Source organism: Protopterus annectens, chromosome 3.part1 (genome assembly GCF_019279795.1).
Source record: "Protopterus annectens isolate FY-2018-M chromosome 3.part1, PAN1.0, whole genome shotgun sequence".
In the NCBI taxonomy this organism is placed as follows: domain Eukaryota; kingdom Metazoa; phylum Chordata; order Ceratodontiformes; family Protopteridae; genus Protopterus; species Protopterus annectens.
Genome location: NC_056732.1, coordinates 421,768,568 through 421,786,402, shown reverse-complemented (window position 1 = coordinate 421,786,402; position 17,835 = coordinate 421,768,568). Strand labels below are relative to the sequence as shown.

Here is a 17,835-nt window from a genome sequence, read left to right as displayed (position 1 = left end):
TAAAATTAAGGTTACCTATGTGGACCATAGAGCCTGGTGTTCCCACCTACACTGATTGTTATCTTTTCTTTTCTTATTTTTTTATCCCTTGCCCATATGTGAAAATCAGCTTGTATGCTTTCAGGAAGCATTAACTTTTAGCCCTAAGAAAAACTGCACTGGCTAGATTTAAATAAAATAAACCGTGCACTGCTATATTAAATGCACTAAAGTACTAAGGCAACTACTCTACAGCTTAGTTACTTTCCACAGTTTCATTTATTTTTCACTGAGATGCTTGCCAATATACCTTTAAATGTTAATTATGCTTTACCTTATACATTTTATTCAGAACACACTACTCAGATCTCTTGTGATTGCTTGCACCTGCAGACTTCTCTTCTCCAAGTAAAATCAGTTGGGAATGGAAAAAAACAGCTACTAACTTTGCAGATGCATGAAAGAACATTTGGAAATTTCATTCAGAACGCACTGCTCATACCTTTCATGATTAATTGCTTGTACCTGTATACTTCCTGGCTCCAAGTGAAAGCATTTGCTAATCGAAAATAGATAGTAGTTTTTCATTGCCTTTGCAAAGTTACTATTTTCCATGCCTTTCATCAATGGCTATACCTTAATTTAAGACATTAGTCTAGATATCTACTTCTGTAAAAACGGGGGAAATCATCTTTTAATACTTCATATAATATGACCCATAAATGCTTACACCCCCTACCTCCATAAGCCCAAGATCACATTATATTAATTTTAACTTGCTTCTTCACAGCCTTTTGTACCTTTTTACAATGTAAAACCTCAATATATTTCAACTAAGAAAAAATATTTTATTTAATATTTTTAAAATAAACAGCAGTCATGGATAAGACTCATTATGCCTTGTATTTAAACTATCTCTGAAAGCACACTGTATTTTATTCCTTCTTCTTGACTGGGCTAAAGCACTGATTTCAGTAGACCATTTTCAGGATCAGCTCAGGAGAATCAATACAATATGAATATATCAGTAGTACAAAAGATAATATAGGGGATACACATTCAGCGAATTTTAGATAGACTAATAGCAAACATGGATAGAAAAAGATTGTTCACACAGAGTACATCATATAAACAAAATAGATACATAGGTAAACAATTTAGTTCATATTTGTAAGTGATATGAATGGCGCACAGCTGCTCAGTACACTGAACTGTCATACTATGCTTTTATCACAATATACAAGCTTTTCTCCTGGTCCTCCTCTGAAAATGGGTTAATTCCGGCCCAGCTGGACCTTCCCAGTACATAAACATCAAATAAATATAACTTAAGGACAGATGGTGTAAGGTATAGGTATGGGATCAGTAAAAGTTGGCTTATGTTATACTACCTGCCATGAAACATTTGCATGTGGCTTATTGGAACAAGTGTTCTTTAATTTCCTGCCTCAATTCAGGGAAGGTGTTAGCCTTTCAAGTTGTATGGAGGAATTGCCAGGCTTGTGAAAATACAAAAAAGCATGGTTAGTAGTATGTTTTTTTTCTTGGGTTAGCAAGAGTAGGGGGTGCCTTGACAGGTTACTCTGAGTTGGCGGTCTTTACAGTGGAACATGCAATTTACTTCATGACATTTTTTTTTCAAGTATTAATAAGAACAAAAACTGCTTTTCTTACAGTTACATTCATTCAGTGTCCTTCCAAACATTAATTACAGAAAGTGTAATTTATATTTTACAGTACATCCACCAGTAGTCCACAAAATCCCAATCTTTCTTAGCCACTTCTTCTGACAAAGCCACATTCCACATATCTAATCCTATACCTAAAGAGATTTATGCTTTATACTTCTTCCGTTTATTTACAAATTTTGCATTACTGGTGGTCTTTTTTCTGATCATCTCCATCTCCCAACATCAGTCCCTGGTCCAAGTCTAAGGTACATGATTCTTCTAGTCAGCTCTTGTGCTTTTTCTTTCACTCAAGCATTTACCTTTGGCATAATGGAAAATGTTTCTTTAATGCAATCTATGAGCTTATATTGTCTGAAGAATGGGAACAAGAGTTCTTTTACTTGCTGATCACTCTTTGCTGACAATCTTTTTTTTTTTTTTTTTTCATCCTTAGCCTATTCTACATCCAGAAATGTATTTAACCCTCCAGTGAGAATACTAAACGATAGCTGGGTACAGAAACTTGAATCTCACACCTACCTCTCATCAGGCCCGGATTGCTGAGATAAGCATGCTTCTCTTCTGCCTAGTTTACAATGAATAATCATTTTCCACAAAGACTGTGTTGTCCCTAATTTTTAATATTTTTCCTTTCTGCAACAGTTTTGTCAGGACCAGCTATTTCTGCAGGTATAATTCTATCTTTGCTATTACTATTACAAGTCTTGGTTTCTTTCTTATGGCCATATTTGGAGCATACATATGATGGACTCACTCAATTAACTCATCCTACTATGAAATATCAGCCTAGTTACTTATCTGCACTTTCATAAAATTAATACTGTCTATTCCTTTCAGTTTCTCCGCTACAGAAATAAATCTCAGTTTTTCCTGTATTTCCTCGGTCTTATAACTACTAGTTTTTGAAAAAGTTATAAAGGAGAAGCCTAATGGTCAGCCAGCCTTTTCCTCACTTCAGTCTCTCTGAAATTTGCAGGTATATTAGGTCATCTGAATAGCTAAAGTTTCCTCTATTTTCCATCCCTTTGTCATTTGACTTTATGTATTCCATCAGCATTTCACTTATTTTAAACACTTCTGATTCAATTAGATTTATTTTTTACTCTAAATTACTGGAAGGTGTCTCCTGTACCATAGCTGAAACTTGACCTGCTTTTTGTTGAACAGCTGCAAGTTTCTTCCCAGCCAGACTTTATTCTCTTTCCCCTTTTTTGGTTGATTTTCTGTTACATTTTCCAAATTTATTTGGTGACATTCCAGTAATGTAATTACTAGCCAAATGATTTGTAATTAAACTGATAACCTTTACTGGCTTTTTCACAGATTTTTAGCTTTCAGTTTAGCAGACCTTTAAACAGCCTGCTGATCAGTATGCAGCCATCTTGGAAATCCCCTTCTAGAGCTTATGTTGTAGATGTTGGCCACAAAAACGTCAGAAAAATTGTAACATAAATAATACTGAGCAACCTAGAGTATGACATTAGGATTGCATCTGGCAGATCAGATGGAGTTATTTCTCAAGAGTTCAGCGGCTGTCACTAAAAGATACTACATAAAGTCTCGTAGAAGCCCATATAGGGTTAAGAATGGTTCAGTCTCTGAATGGTTCAGAAATGCTTTGATTGATCATGTTTGGCAGTTTAGCACAGAAGATTAACACTACTGAGCATTTTTTGCATCTCTAGGTTTTGACTTTATCAGTCTACATTTGCCTGTTGTCTGACTCCACAAAAGTTACTTAAGTAGAGAGCATTCTTAGTTCATAGGTAGGTACTAGGCTATCGGCCCTAGGGCCCATACAAGCCTAGCCAAAAAAATGTACCCTGGCTTTCGCCACCCAAGAAAATTATTTTCCTGTGCCCCTGTCGAGCAGAGCCAGAAGTGATCCCCGGGGTGAATTTCCCATCCAATTATCAAGATTTTTCTTGAAGAGTGCTAATGAGGAGCTCTGTTGGTAGTCTGTTCCAGAGTATGGGAAGTCTCTGGGGCAGGAATCTATCCCTCCAGCATGTTCTGTTTATTGTGGTGACAAGGTCAAGGCCCCTAGAGCGTGTAGCTCGGAGGGATTGGGATTTCTTTAAGTGGAGCATGTCCAACAGCTCTGGGTTTGACATAGCTTTGTATGTTAGGCAGAGATCGCCCCTAAGTAGGCGATATGTGATGGAGTAAAGCTGTAGTTTTTTGAGACGGTCTGCATAGGGCATCTGTTTGAGGCCAGTAATCCTCTTTGTGAGGTATTTCTGTGGTCTTTCCAGTTGTTGTAGATGTCTTGTGAGGTACATACCAAAAGGGGCATTGTACTCTATAATGGGTCTAATAAGTGATGAGTAGAGGGGAACAATGACCTTTTTTTTTTCTGGATGAGAATCCTTTTGTGATGAGATGAGCCACGTAGAAGGATTTCCTGACCACTGTGGCAATGTGATTATCAAAGGAGAGACTACTGTAGACCTGTGCCCCAAGGTCTCATCACATTTTCGGCATTAAGTAGACTACCAGCTATGTGGTAGTTCATGGGTACAGAGTTTTTACCAAAAGGGATGACAATACACTTTTTGGCATTGAGCTTCAGGCCATGGCTTTGACACCAGGTATCTGTCTCAGTGAGGCCCTTTTGTAGTTTGTCCACATCATTAGGAGTTTCGATTGTGGCTCCTAGTTTGCAGTAATCTGCAAACTTTGTTAGCCAAAGACCTTCTGTGTTGGCCTGCACTTCAGAGAAGTAGATACCAAACAGGAGAGGACCCAGGACTGAACCCTGTGGTACTCCACTTGTCTGATGTTGGATTTGGAATCCGCTTTCATAGTGTGGGTTCTGTCCGTGAGCCAGTTGGCAACCCATCTTGTGACATAGGGATTTATACCTAGTTTAGTGAGCTTATCTATAATTCCAGAGTGGGGGATGGTGTTGAAAGCCTTGGCGAGATCTAGATAAGCTGTGTGAACCATTTTACCCTCATCTATGGCTTTGGTGACTGCTTCAAAGAAGTCAATCAGGTTTAGGAGACATGATCTGCCTTTTACAAATCCAAACTGAGTAGGGTCCAGAGTTTGGAGATTATCAATGTCTTTGTTTATGAGTTCCACGATGATATGTTCGATGACCTTGCAGACCAGGCTCGTCAGGCTAATGGGGCGGTAGTTCCCGGGGTCATTCATGGCTCCCCCTTTGTGGAGTGGGATAACTGTCATGGTGCGCCATTCAGTGGGTACAAAGCCTGAGGTGAGGCTATGATTGAACATGGTACTTAGGTAGGGTGCCAGTTCATTCTGTAGTTCGTGTAGAACGCAGCCTGGGATATTGTCAGGTCCCATGGATGCTGTGTTCTTGGCTTTGGAGAGTGTGTTTTTTACCTGTGCAGCCGTGATTATAGGAACTTTGCATTCTTCCAGTATAGAGATAGACCCTCTAGGGGGTGAGAGGGGGGTAAAGTTAGCACTGAACCTATCTGCTAGGATGTTGGCAATATCAGTTGGTTCTGTATATTTAGTGCCATTATGCTGCAACTCAGAGCAGATCTGAGTGTTCCCATTTAGATTCTTGACATAGCTATAGAATGCTTTGTGGTTGTCTTTAGAGTCAGTGACAATTTTGTTTTCGTAACTAGCTTTGGAGGATTTCATAAGGGATCTCAGCTTCTTACTGAGGTTGTCCTGGGAGTTCCTCCAGTCATGGGATTTTACTCTTTTTTGCAACAGTTTTTTTCTTCTGTTGTAGAGTTTGTTTATGGCAGAGGACCACCAGATTGGCTTCCTTTTTTTGGAGGATAACATCTTGGTTCTATTAGGGATAGCATGATCCATGCACTCGTGTATGTGCTTATAAAGTGCATTTGTGTAGGATTCGGCAGTCATACCTCTATTGTCCGTCTGCATGGGTGTCATGAAGTTTGCCACTTCTGTCTTAAGAAGTGTGAAGTTTGCTTTTGAGAAGTTTTTTACGATGGTTTCCCTAATTGGGGCTGGGGGTGGGATGTGGATGTCTACGCTGATTAGTTTGTGGTAGAATCTGACCGAGGAATTGACCTCTGGTGTGGAACACCGGTTTCCCATGTTGGTAATGACCAGGTCTAGGATATTGCTGCCCCTGGTGGGGGTGTGAATAAGTTGATCCAAGGCATTGAATTTATGAATTCTAGAAAACGTTGAGCAAAAGAGTTGGTACATGAGTAGTTTTGCCAGTTATTGGTGGGGTAGTTGAAATCGCCCATTATTAGGGTGTTGGGTTGTACCCTAATACTTTTCAGTGTATCAAGAAATGAGGAGTGTGAATCCTGGGGCATGGTGGGGGGTCTGTAGCAAGCTACAATTTGGATTGCGGTTTTGCCCAGAGTTAGTTGCACTTGGATAATCTCCATGTTCCTAATCACCCTGGAGAATATTACGGTCCAACCTAATACTCTCATACTAAGCGACTTCAACTACCCCTCCATTAACTGGGAAAACTACTCATGTACCAATACACTTGCCCAACGTTTCCTGGAATTCATTAATTCCAATGCCCTGGACCAGCTCGTTCTTACCCCCACTAGAGGTAGCACCATCCTTGACCTGGATCATTACTAACATGGTCGACCGTTGCTCTACACCAATAGTCAACTCCTTCCTGGTTAGATCCGACCACAAACTAATCATCTTGGAAATACCCCCCCCCCCCCTGCAAAGGTAACCACCATGAAAAACTTCTCCAAAGCTAACTTTGGGCTCCTAAAAGCAGAGGTGGCTAACTTCATGGCTCTCATGCAAATGGAGATCAGTTGCATGACCGCCAAATCATACACCAAATGCACTGTACGAACACGTACATAAATACATGTATCTCGCCATACCCAATAGAACCAAGATGCTCTCCTCCAAAAAAAAAAGAAGCCAATCTGGTGGTCCCCTGCCATAAACCAACTCTACAACTGAAGGAGGAAACTGATGAGGAATAAGGTGAAGTCCCAAGACTGGAAAAACTCCCTTATCAGCCTCAACAAAAAGTGGAGATCCCTCATCAAATCCTCTAAAACTAGCTATGAAAACAGAATTGCAATAGATAACCACAAGGCCTTCTATAGTTATGTAAAGAATCTCCACAGCAATATCCAGATTTGCTCTGAGCTGCTGCACGATGGTACACCCTATACCGAGCCAACAGATATTGAGATATTGCCAATATACTGGCCGACAGATTCAGTGCCAACTCCCCCCCCCCCAAGGGACCAGACACAGTACCAGAATGACAGGCACCCAGCATTACTGCTGCACAGGTTAAAACAGCACTGTCCAAGGCCAAGAATACAGCTTCTATGGGACCTGACAATATCTCTGGCTGTGTTCTACATGAACTAAAGTGAACTGGCACCTCACCTGCGTGCCCTGCTCAATCACAGCCTCACCTAAGGCTTTGTCCCTACCGAATGGCACACTGCTACAGTCATCCCTCACCACAAAGGAGGAGCGACTACAGAACCTGGGAACTATCGCCATATTAGCCTGACAAGTCTGATATGCAAAGCTATGGAACACATCATCATGGACTTAATAAACAAGGAAATAGGGAATCCCCAAACTCTGTATCCCATACAGTTTGGTTTTGTGAAGGGTAGATCATGCCTGCTCAACTTCTTTGAGTCAGTCACCAGAGCTGTGGATGAAGACAAGGTGGTTCATACAGCCTACCTTGATCTGGCCAAGGCCTTTGATACCATTTCCCACTCAGAATTCATAGAAAAATTCACTAAGCTAGGCCTATATCACTAGGTGGGTTGCAAACTGACTCACAGGTAGAACCCAAAGTGTGAATGTAGTTAACTCCAAGTCAGACTGACGATCAGTCATGAGTGGAGTCCCACAGGGTTCGGTCCTGGGTCCTCTCCTGTTTGGTATCTACTACTCTGAAGTCCAGGCCAACACAAATGGACTCTGATTGACAAAGTTTGCAGACAATTGCAAGTTTGAAGCTATTATTAACGCCCGGAGTGATGCTGACATGCTACAGAAAGGCCTCACCGAGACCAACGACTGCTGTCAGAACCATGGCCTTAAGCTCAATGCCAAAAAATGTGTTGTCATCCCCTATGTTAAAAACCCAGTTCCCATGAATTACCACATCGATGGTAGTCCACTGAACAAAGAAGGCATTATAAGAGATCTGGGTACACAGGTTGACAGCAACCTCCCTTTTGACCACCATATTGCCACTGTGGTCATTACTAAGGGTTTTGCATCCAGGAAGAAAGAGGTCATTGTCTCCCTCTACTCTTCCCTCATTAGGCGAATCATCCGATTGCAATGCCCCATTTGACATGTACCTCACTAAACACCTGCAACAACTGGAGAGGCTGCAAAAGTACCTCACAAAGAGGATCCTAGGCCTTAAACATTTGTTCTATATGGACAGACTAAAAAAACCCCAACTATTCTCTGTCTCATACTGCCTACTTAGAGGCGATCTCTGCTTGACTTACAAAGCCATGTCTGACCCAGCTCTGTGAGAAATGCTACATCTAAAGAAATCCCAATCCCTCCGCACCATATGCTTCAGAGACCTCAACACTACAATTTGTATTTATTTATTTAAGTTTGATGACTGGGGAAGTCCACTGGGCCGTAAAGAGACAATTTTCAATGGAGGACGGGGGAGAAAAGCTCCAAATATTACAAGTTACATATTACTCGTTACAAAAGAATAACAAAGATTTGTACAGAACAATTAAAACATTTACAGAAATATAATACATTATGCAATAAGCTTTTAATGAGTTAACATTTAAACAGAAGGTTACTGGCCCTTTTGGAGGTTGGGTAAACTGAACGTTTGCAGAAAGACATTTTTGTCAAATAAGCTCTTTGTAAGTTAACATTAAACAAGTAGCTACTAGCCCTTTGCAGGTTAGGTGGACCATTTTGCATGGAGAGAGTACAAGAAAATTGGATTATGGAAATTAGAGTACATTAGACAGCAGAGAGAAAATCAGTCCCTGGTAGGGCGCTATCAACAGAACATGCTGGAGGGACAGGTTCATAACCCAGTGACTGCCCATGGTATGGAATAGACCTCCCATACATGTCAAGCAGAGCACCTCACTGGCCCTCTTCAAGAGAAGTCTTGATGAGTGCATGGGAAATAGAAAATTCACCCCAGGGATCACTCCAGTGGCTTTACTCGACAGAGGCACTGGGAACTAAGGTCAGGTAGCACAATACCAGGGTAACCCTATAAGCTAGGCTTGTAAAGGCTCCAGGGCCATTAGCCTAGTACACCCAAGACCTGCAACAGTTAGGCATGAGTGTCAAAGAAGGTGGGAGAATGATACTGAATAGAGAGATAGCAACAGTTGACAACATACTGACCCCATGCAGAAAAAGGGGGTTGATGACAAAAATAGTTGACAGTATAAGCTGGTGGTTGAAGACCTGGCAACGGTACTTAAGTTTGACAGCAGCCACTGCCAATCATTAAAGCGACATCCAAACCTGCTTGAAAAGTCCAGGTGATGCAACTTTGATAAACCTCTTACCTCTAGGGACAAATCTGAAATAATTAAGGACATTTTTAAATATCAGTTCTATTAACCCAAAAAGCTGATGGAACATTAAAATATGAATTAACCAGAATTTTCTGAAGTGAAGTAAAAATCTATAATTCATTATGTAATCTAGAACGTTTTTCTTCAGATCGACAGTTTCGTAGGGTTGCCACCTTTTCCAGTGCCAAACTGGGATATTTTTCGTAGAAAAAAAAAAAAGTTTGATTTCACAGGAAAAAATATACCCATGTCTAGTGCAAAGAGTTCTCTTCACTTTTTTGGCAAAATAAAAACTTATTCTTGTAGCATTTGGGTTGTTTAAGCTACTTCATTGAATATCTAGGTGGTTCAGATAAAAAAATAACTGTTTTAACAGAACTGTTATGAAAACTTATGAAATATTTTTGTCCTAAAATCTGACAGTTGCCACTTTCAGCCCCCCCTAAAGAAAGGCACGTGTACAAAGACCTCGCAAAGAGAAACCTTGCAGTTTCAAGACGGCTTGGGAGGGAGAGAGCAATTTTGAGTAAAAATCCTGGATAGTTGAGAGGTATGCTAGTTGCAGCGATAAGTATTTATGAATACTTTTTGTTGGTGACAGCAAAAAAAAAATGCGTTCTGTATGCAAAACATACCTCACGACCTATTTAGTTCAAGAAATCGGGACAAACCCTAAAATAATGGCCGGGAGTGCAAAGGCCCCCCAAAAATAACATGTTTTAAATAATACTCTGATTAACTTATATGATTTGTGTTATCATGCATTTTTCCAAAGGCTATGACGTCTGAAACTCATGTGTATGTCACTATTCATTACCTTAAATCCATTGTGATTTGCATGAAAACCACTAACTGTACGACAACAGAAGAAAACAGTAATGAAAAATATGGGCAGTTGAGACGAGAAGCGCAGTGGCGAATACGCTCCGCCCCAAAGACCTCAGGTACGGTACAGACAGTACCGCTCAATTTCAACATCCGTACATCTTTGAACATTGGATAAATTGCTCTTGGTAGTCAGCAGTGCTGGCAGCACAACATGTACTATCCATTGTTAAATACACTGTCCCAGGATTGCACTGTAATGCTTTTCCTAAATTTCTTTACAGCTCTTCCGTAAACCATTCTTTATCTCGCCGTTGAGTAGCTGCGGCTTATTGCACTGGTTTAGTTAAGTCAAGGAATGGGCATTCGGACCTCTACGAAATTGTCAGGTTCCAGAATAAGCTACAACACTGCAGCCGATTGGTCCGGCTGACGTTTGTTTCTTGTATTACGGATTTGACAAAGCGTGAAAAATCATAACACTCTTTATGTGTTCCTGAGTTTCTACGTAACTCGCAAAAAAACACAACCTGTGGCTATGAAACCACGAGCAAACACATTATAAACACTCACCCCTAAAAATCGGCAATTCGAAGACAGGACATACAGGTACCTCCCACTTTCCCAAAAGAGCATCTTAACTCTCTATAACTGGGAAGGGACAAAACAAACACACACATAGTTATGAAGTTACAAAAGTCAAACTACCGGCCACAAGTAGAAAAACTTAATTTACGTTACAAATAGTGTAGTATCAGTATTCAGAAAATTCTGACTTAATGTAGTAGAAACTGAGTTCTTGACCCATATTTATTTGAGGCACACCCCTATGAGGACAGCGAATGGTGGCAACCCACAGCGCGCGCTGCAGTTTGGCGGAATTGATTTTTTAAGATAGTACGAAGTGCGTGTTATCCTGCTGGATTGTAATATGTCAAATGTATTGGAGCAAAAGTTCATAAAGTGTTCTAAGAAATTTATCCTACAATAAATTAGGGGAAAGATGGCAGTTGCAGACGAGGAGCTAAAGGTGCCAGAGGATATGTTCAAAGATGTGAAATTTTATGTAGTAGGGGACATCGACCCACAGGTAATGGTTTTGGTTGATCAGTATTATGCTTTGGAACTTACCCGGGTATTTTTTGCCCTCCTATTAGAGTTACTTAGCAGTAGGTACTTAAGTGTTTAAGGGATTTTTGCCCCGTTGCTCCTAACTCCCTAGAGCTTAAGTAGTATGTACTAAGAGTCTGGGGCCTTGTGTTTCAACTTCTTAAAGCAGGTTGGATATAGTGCGAGACGGTAAATGTTTGTATGAAGTGCTGTGCACGTTGCACGACGCTAGGTTACTGCCATTATGGATTATATGTTGTCAGTCTGACCAGTATTTAAAAAAAGCCTTATGAAGTAGCTAGACGATGCGCTTGCGCAGCATACGGTTTCTCTTGTTATGGTTGGTGGTAGTTGCTCTGATAGGATGCTGACGATTAACTTCCTGTTTGGTACTGACAGGTGTCTTCTTCTCAGTAAAGTTAAATAGAACAATTTGTAATGTGCTTAGAGTGTGGAGCAAATTAGCTACAGTAAGAAATACCATTTTATTTGTTTTTTGTAACTGTGCCCCCCCCCCCCGCTCGACCTGATCAGGCACTATTTTTTCTGTTTGAAAGCTATTAATCCCCAAGTCTAACTGTAAAACGGTACATATGTAGACAACATTTTGCCTAATATGCTTTTAGTTTAGTTATAGTAATTGAACAAATTAGTTAGTGTAGAGAAAGCTATTTGTATGAATGCATATTTCAATTTTATAGTTTGTTTACTTCTTATTGCCCCTAAAGACTTGTGTATTTCTGATCATAGAAAGGTTGAATGTTTAGTCCAGACTCTCTCTCATTTTGTTTGGAACCATTATGTAATGTGGAATTGTGCATCCTGCAACTTGGATTTAGTGACAAATCAATCCTGTAGTTTTTTTGAGGAATAATTGGGATAATAAAACTTTTTGTGTCACAGTTGGGTGGGTGTGCGTGTGTACTTGGTTGGTAGCGCTGTGTGTTTACAATGGTGAAATCCTACGTGAAAAAATTTGAACCATGTTAACTTAAATACGGAACAGCTTGGTGTCTGCTATTGATGCAAAAAGTGTAAAAGGATGCAAAATTTAAGTATTTGCAGTAACAAAATAGCATGCACACTTTCATGGTTGCAGCTCTTTATTTTGCTCATTGAACCATACTATAAATGCGGTGTATATCTCTGTCTATGAGCATGTTTAGTACTAAACGCAGCCCTTGATTTTGCTCATTGAGCACTGAGACAGGACATACTGTAAATGCAGTGTATATCTGTGTCTGTGAGCATGCATAGTACCAAACAGTTTTGAGGATTTGGCTTTCATTGCATTTTTGTCAGTTGTAGTACCACAGCCTTAATTCTGTGTTGGTGCCAACTGCCATTTCCCCTGACACTTTTCTTCTGATAGCAGATGTTCTGTTATTGCCATTCAGTCTTTACTGGTGCCACTGCTTGCACTCTGCTGATCCGCACTGCTAGCCTTGTGACTGAAACTGTCTGGTTAACACACGGTACTGATTAACTCAACACTCCATTATCTACTTGACACTTTAACTGGTATGAATTGAGTGCCAGACACTAGCTGGCAGTCCACCCAACATGGCACTGCTGGGTTTGTGAGTCAGGTAGCTGTCTGAATGGTCAAAGCACTACAGTTGTTCATACAGCACTCCAAGTAGCATGGGTTGTGTGCCCAGGCACTGCTGGGTTTGTGAGGTGGCTTTGTCTAGTCAAGGCTCTCGGATGTTCCACTGGACATGCCACTTGGCATGAAGTTTCTGTAAGACTGCAGCTCTTAGTCTAGCACAGTACTGTTATCTGTGAAATGGCTGTCTGATAAGACCACTACCATAGTCTGCCAGGCACTCTTTCTGCCACTCTGCTGGACCACCTGATCTGCCAGTTCTTTGGGCACTCCTGACATTAATTGTGTGCTAAGCTCCAGTTGTCACTCAGCAAAGCACAACTGGGTTTGTGAGACAGGTAGTAATATTTGGCTCACACAACACTGCAATTGAAACTCTGCTGGTCCATCTGCCACCATCAAGCATAGCAGTGTTTTTTCTGAGACATGTAGCTCTATCTTGTCAGTGCTGCTGTCCGTTCTGGATGATGCATGGTTTATCAGATTATCTGTGAAAATTATTAGCACTGGTTAATTTGTCTATTTATTTAAATTTGTTAACCAAGGTTGAATACTAGTTACAGTAGAACAGTTTCTGGTTCATCAAAGAGATAAGTATAACGAACAATAGTTTTGCAACTAATTCCACAGTAACAGAAAATTAAACAATACGCATTAATAGTAAAATAATGCACGATAGGTGTTAACTTGCATTTTTATGCACAATATTTTCACTACAGTAGATATCAAAAGCTGCTAGACAGAAGTTTCTGTAGGATACTAACACATACAAAAAAGAGAAAGGAATGGAAAGGGTGAAGGAGCGAAGATAGTGAAGATTTCTTGTTCTACAGCTGTTGTACAACTTTTTAATCTTGTATTATGCTCTACAACAGTGTCTATAATCTTATATGAAATATTTCTGTAATTGTATATGTCTTAAACATTTGAAGGTGGAGATTTTCTCCCTGGGCCTCGGCTGAAAACGGACATGTGTCCAGTCGGACTCTCCCGATCAACAAATGTAAATGTTGTTGTGTCTTTCGGCTTTTCCCGGTTAGGGGTCGCCACAGCGGAACTCTGGTCCACTAATGATTGGCAGTAGATTTTTTACGTGCCGAGTTGCCGGCCCTGACGCACAACCTTCAACAAAGGTATGCCCATTCACGCATGTCTCCACACAGAAGACGCTCTAGCTGAAAATCGAACCGGCCAGCGTCTTACTGTGAGGCGACAACGCCACCGCAGCACCAACACCTCCTGATCTACAAATGTAAATAAATAATAATAAAATTTGCCAACTTTTCATAAGTATATACTAGGTTAACAACCACTATTGCCCTTTATAAGCCTAGCCGTGCAACCCAAATGTGACTCACAACTCTGATTCGTGTAGGGGGTGATTTACTGACTACTTCTGTCCATAAGAGACATGGGTGCCAGACAGGGGACTCGCAGGATTTTTTGCAGCGGGGTGGAAACCCAGAGCCCCCAAACACACCGCCATTCCTAGTGTCCCTTTACTTGGCTGTTTCTCTCCAGTTGCCATAGACACTCTACCTCTACAAAGATTATATATTACAGATATTTGAATTTAATTTACAACTTTTATTTCAAATGTTATAGCACAAGCACTGATAGATATTTGCTAAACAAAGCAATAGTTTTAACAGTGAAAACAGACCTTCTCTACTTTTGAATCTCAAATACACTGAAACAGAATTGAAACCTACAAGAAAATGCATCTGGCCAGTGGCAGGTTAAGTTTACCTTTGGGCTGTTTTCAAATCGTAGTCCCCTTGCACATATTTTTAGGACCATGCAAAAAGTTCTTTGATTCACCTTCCTGATTGTATTAATTGTAAGATATAATTGAATTGTATCCCTTGTATAATACAGCACTACTTGTTAGTGTGTGTTTTAAATTTATAGTTTTGAACATTTTTCCAGTTAGCAATGAAACAAAACATATGAACCAGTAATAATAAACTGACAAATTCATAACATTTCAACCATAAAAGGCCACTTAAACTTCTGTCATTACAATTCACCAATATCAGTCAATACAATCTCTGCAGAAGTAAGTCATCTGAATAATTCCATGTTAAAGAGATCTGAAATTAATGAAAATGTTGTTGCTAGAAAACAATTTTATATTTGTGTTTCCTCTACAAATTCAGTGCCTGCTGCCCTTAAAGAATAAATTGCCTGTGTTACATTAAAAAAACGGTAAGCTGGTATATTGGAATGGGTGTCAAGCTGAAAAATAGGTTCATAGTTACTGGGCATCTCATCCAAAGGAGGACATACTCGGGAGTGCAGCACCCCACCTCCTTAAAATACTAATATACATGCTGTGGGAGTAGAACCTACAGCCCTCTACAACAAAATGCAAATTTGCTACCTGCTGTGCTACTAACACTGCTTTAAAATTCTAAACCACAGTAGCGATAACCATTTGCTAAGCAAAACAGTTCCACGTTTTAAGCATACTTAGCATGAGAAGAAATAAATTTCTCTTCCTTGAAACTCTCAATTCCATCTGCTAACTGTAGGGAATTTCACTCTCTCTCATATATACACACCTCAATCTTGAGTGTAAGAAATCTGGACAAAGCCTAAAATAAATAGGGACAGATAATAAATATTGCTCTCATGAACTTAGAAAATTGCTCGAATAACAGGGTTTGTGTTAGTATGCGTTTTTCTAAAGGATATGACGTCTAAAACTCAAATGTCTGTTATTTAGCAACTTTAGTCCTTTTTAAGGAGGAAAATGGGGTAAAAATCTGGATATTCTGCAAAAACCGGGACAGCTGAAGGGTATGCTGTCTACCTCTTAGACATACACACACACCATACCTCTCGAGCTCTTAGCATAAGAAATCTGGACAAAGGCAGTTATAATGTTGGGGACAAAGGCCCAAAACTAGGACACATTTAGAAAGTTGCTAGAATAACAGGATTTGCTAGAATGCATTTTGTAAAGGATATGAAGTCTGAAACTCAAACACTTGTCCTTATTTAGTAACTTTAATTCTTAGTTCATCTCAGTGATTTGTCAAAAAAAAGGAACGAGAACTTCAGCTTGGCCAGCTAAGAACTTGGTTATATTCAACTGGATGTATAAGAGAATTTAAGTACCTTTATCTGCACTTTTTTTAAAAAAAAATACAGTATTATACAGTATTTAATTTGATTTAAACTGTGTATGAAGGAGTGTTGAAGGAATTTTAACTGAAGTTATTCTGCTCTTCAGTAACTTGAACTGAAGCTAGTGTTGGCTGAATTTTGTTATTTGCTAGTAATTACAGGTGTGGGGGTAGCCACATTCTTTGATTTCCTGTCCTTGCATATTTAAACTGGTGCATGTGAAATAATTCCTGCTTTAAAACTTCAGCTTGGCCAGCTAAGAACTTGGTTATATTCAACTGGACGTATAAGAGAATTTAAGTACCTTTATCTGCACTTTTTAAAAAAAATACAGTATTATACAGTATTTAATTTGATTTAAACTGTGTATGAAGGAGTGTTGAAGGAATTTTTAACTGAAGTTATTCTGCTCTTCAGTTATTCCCACCCACTCTGATTTTGTTTTGCTGTTAATCTTAGTGGCATTGACACTGCCCGCCCCTCAGCCTGCCTCTGGGCCCATCTCATTTGCTCACGCAACTGAGTGCAGTGAGATCATATTCTGATTTCAGGCACTCCTACTGTGTACAAAGAGAGCATCTGGGAAATAGAAAAAACAAAGAATTAAGTTTATTTCCTGCCTTTCTTGTTAAGTGGTACAGACTATTTGTAGGCTTCTGAGCCCCCAAGCCCTTCTGTGTTTGAGGGAAGCCTTCTAGCTTGTTTTTTTTCTTATAACTAGCCAGTTTTCTAGTTTCAGCACTCAAATCTGTTTCTTTGATCTCAGCACTTGTTCAGGAAAAAAAAATTTCATCTGCTTTTACTGTACTTGTGTTTTACCTACTTCTTTTACTTTTGCATCATCTTAAAATACTCAATTGTATTTATTACTGCTTGGTGTAACTCATTCTAAGCCTTTTGGTTTAAACACTTGGGCTTCGGACCAGTTAGTTGTTTTGCACTGAGAGGGTTTGTGGTCTGCACTGTTGTGGCAGAACAGGTAGCTTACATCCTTCTAGGTTGAGAACTGCTGATTGAGGGCTCAGTGTCTGTTATTCTAAAAGTGTATTAATTCTGGTTTAAGCACTTGGGCTTTCAAGCCAGTTATTTTACATTAAGAGGGTTCGTGGTCTGCACTCTTGTGGGAGGAGAGGCTGGACTCTGCCCTTCTGAGCTGGGAATTTCTGGTTAAATGCTTATAGTGCATGCATATCTGAACTGTTTCTTACTGAAGTTGGTGCGCCTTGTTTGCTGTGGCATAGACTGGAATCGGGCCTGCTGGATCTAGCTTTGTTTGTGTAACTTGAGCACTAATCCAGACATTCTCTAAAGTATTCAATGGTATTTATTACTGCTTGGTTGTAACTTGATTAAAGTGTAGCTATCATTCAAGTCTTTTGGATTAAGCACTTGGGCTTCAGACCAGTTGTTTTACATTAGGAAGGTTTGTGGCAAGCACTGTGGTGGCAGGACAGGTAGCTTTCATCCTTCTAAGTTGGGAACTGCTGATTGAGAGCCCAGTGTCCAAGTGTATTAGTTCTGGTTTAGGCACTTGGGCTTCAGGCCAGTTATTTTACATTAAGAAGGTTCGTGGTCTGCACTCTTGTGGGAGAAGAGGCTGGACTCTGCCCTTCTGAGCTGGGAATTTCTGGTTAAAGGTTTATAGTGCCTGAATATTTGAACTGTATCTTACTGAAATTGGTTCACCTTGTTTGCTCTAGCATAGACTAGATCCAGGCCTGCTGAATCTAGCTTTGTTTATATGCTTGTTGTTTGTTTGCTTGTTATTTCCCTGGAAGCTAATTCCACCTAATACGCAACTTCTCAGCGCTTCTGTGGATCACTAGTGATATCTGCATTGCTTACTGTACTTTTTTCCTTGTTTCACTTGAAAGAAAGTTACTGTTTGTCGCTTTTGCATTTAGTTACTTGTAACTTATTGCACTCAAGTTACCTGGCACTTGCTCACTAAAGCAATTATATAAGTCAGCACTAA

The 17,835-nt window shown here is 39.9% G+C and overlaps 1 protein-coding gene across 1 annotated transcript in view; it reads left to right on the top strand.

Moving 5' to 3' along the window:
* Positions 1 to 10,826: 10,826 nt before the first annotated feature.
* PAXIP1 (PAX interacting protein 1) overlaps positions 10,827 to 17,835 on the top strand; it is a gene marked incomplete in the record, with an annotated part of 1,449,657 nt that continues 1,442,648 nt past the window's right edge. Inside the window, 1 exon segment of the mRNA XM_044066884.1 lies at positions 10,827 to 11,099. Within this exon segment, the coding sequence (XP_043922819.1) occupies positions 11,013 to 11,099 (87 nt within the window).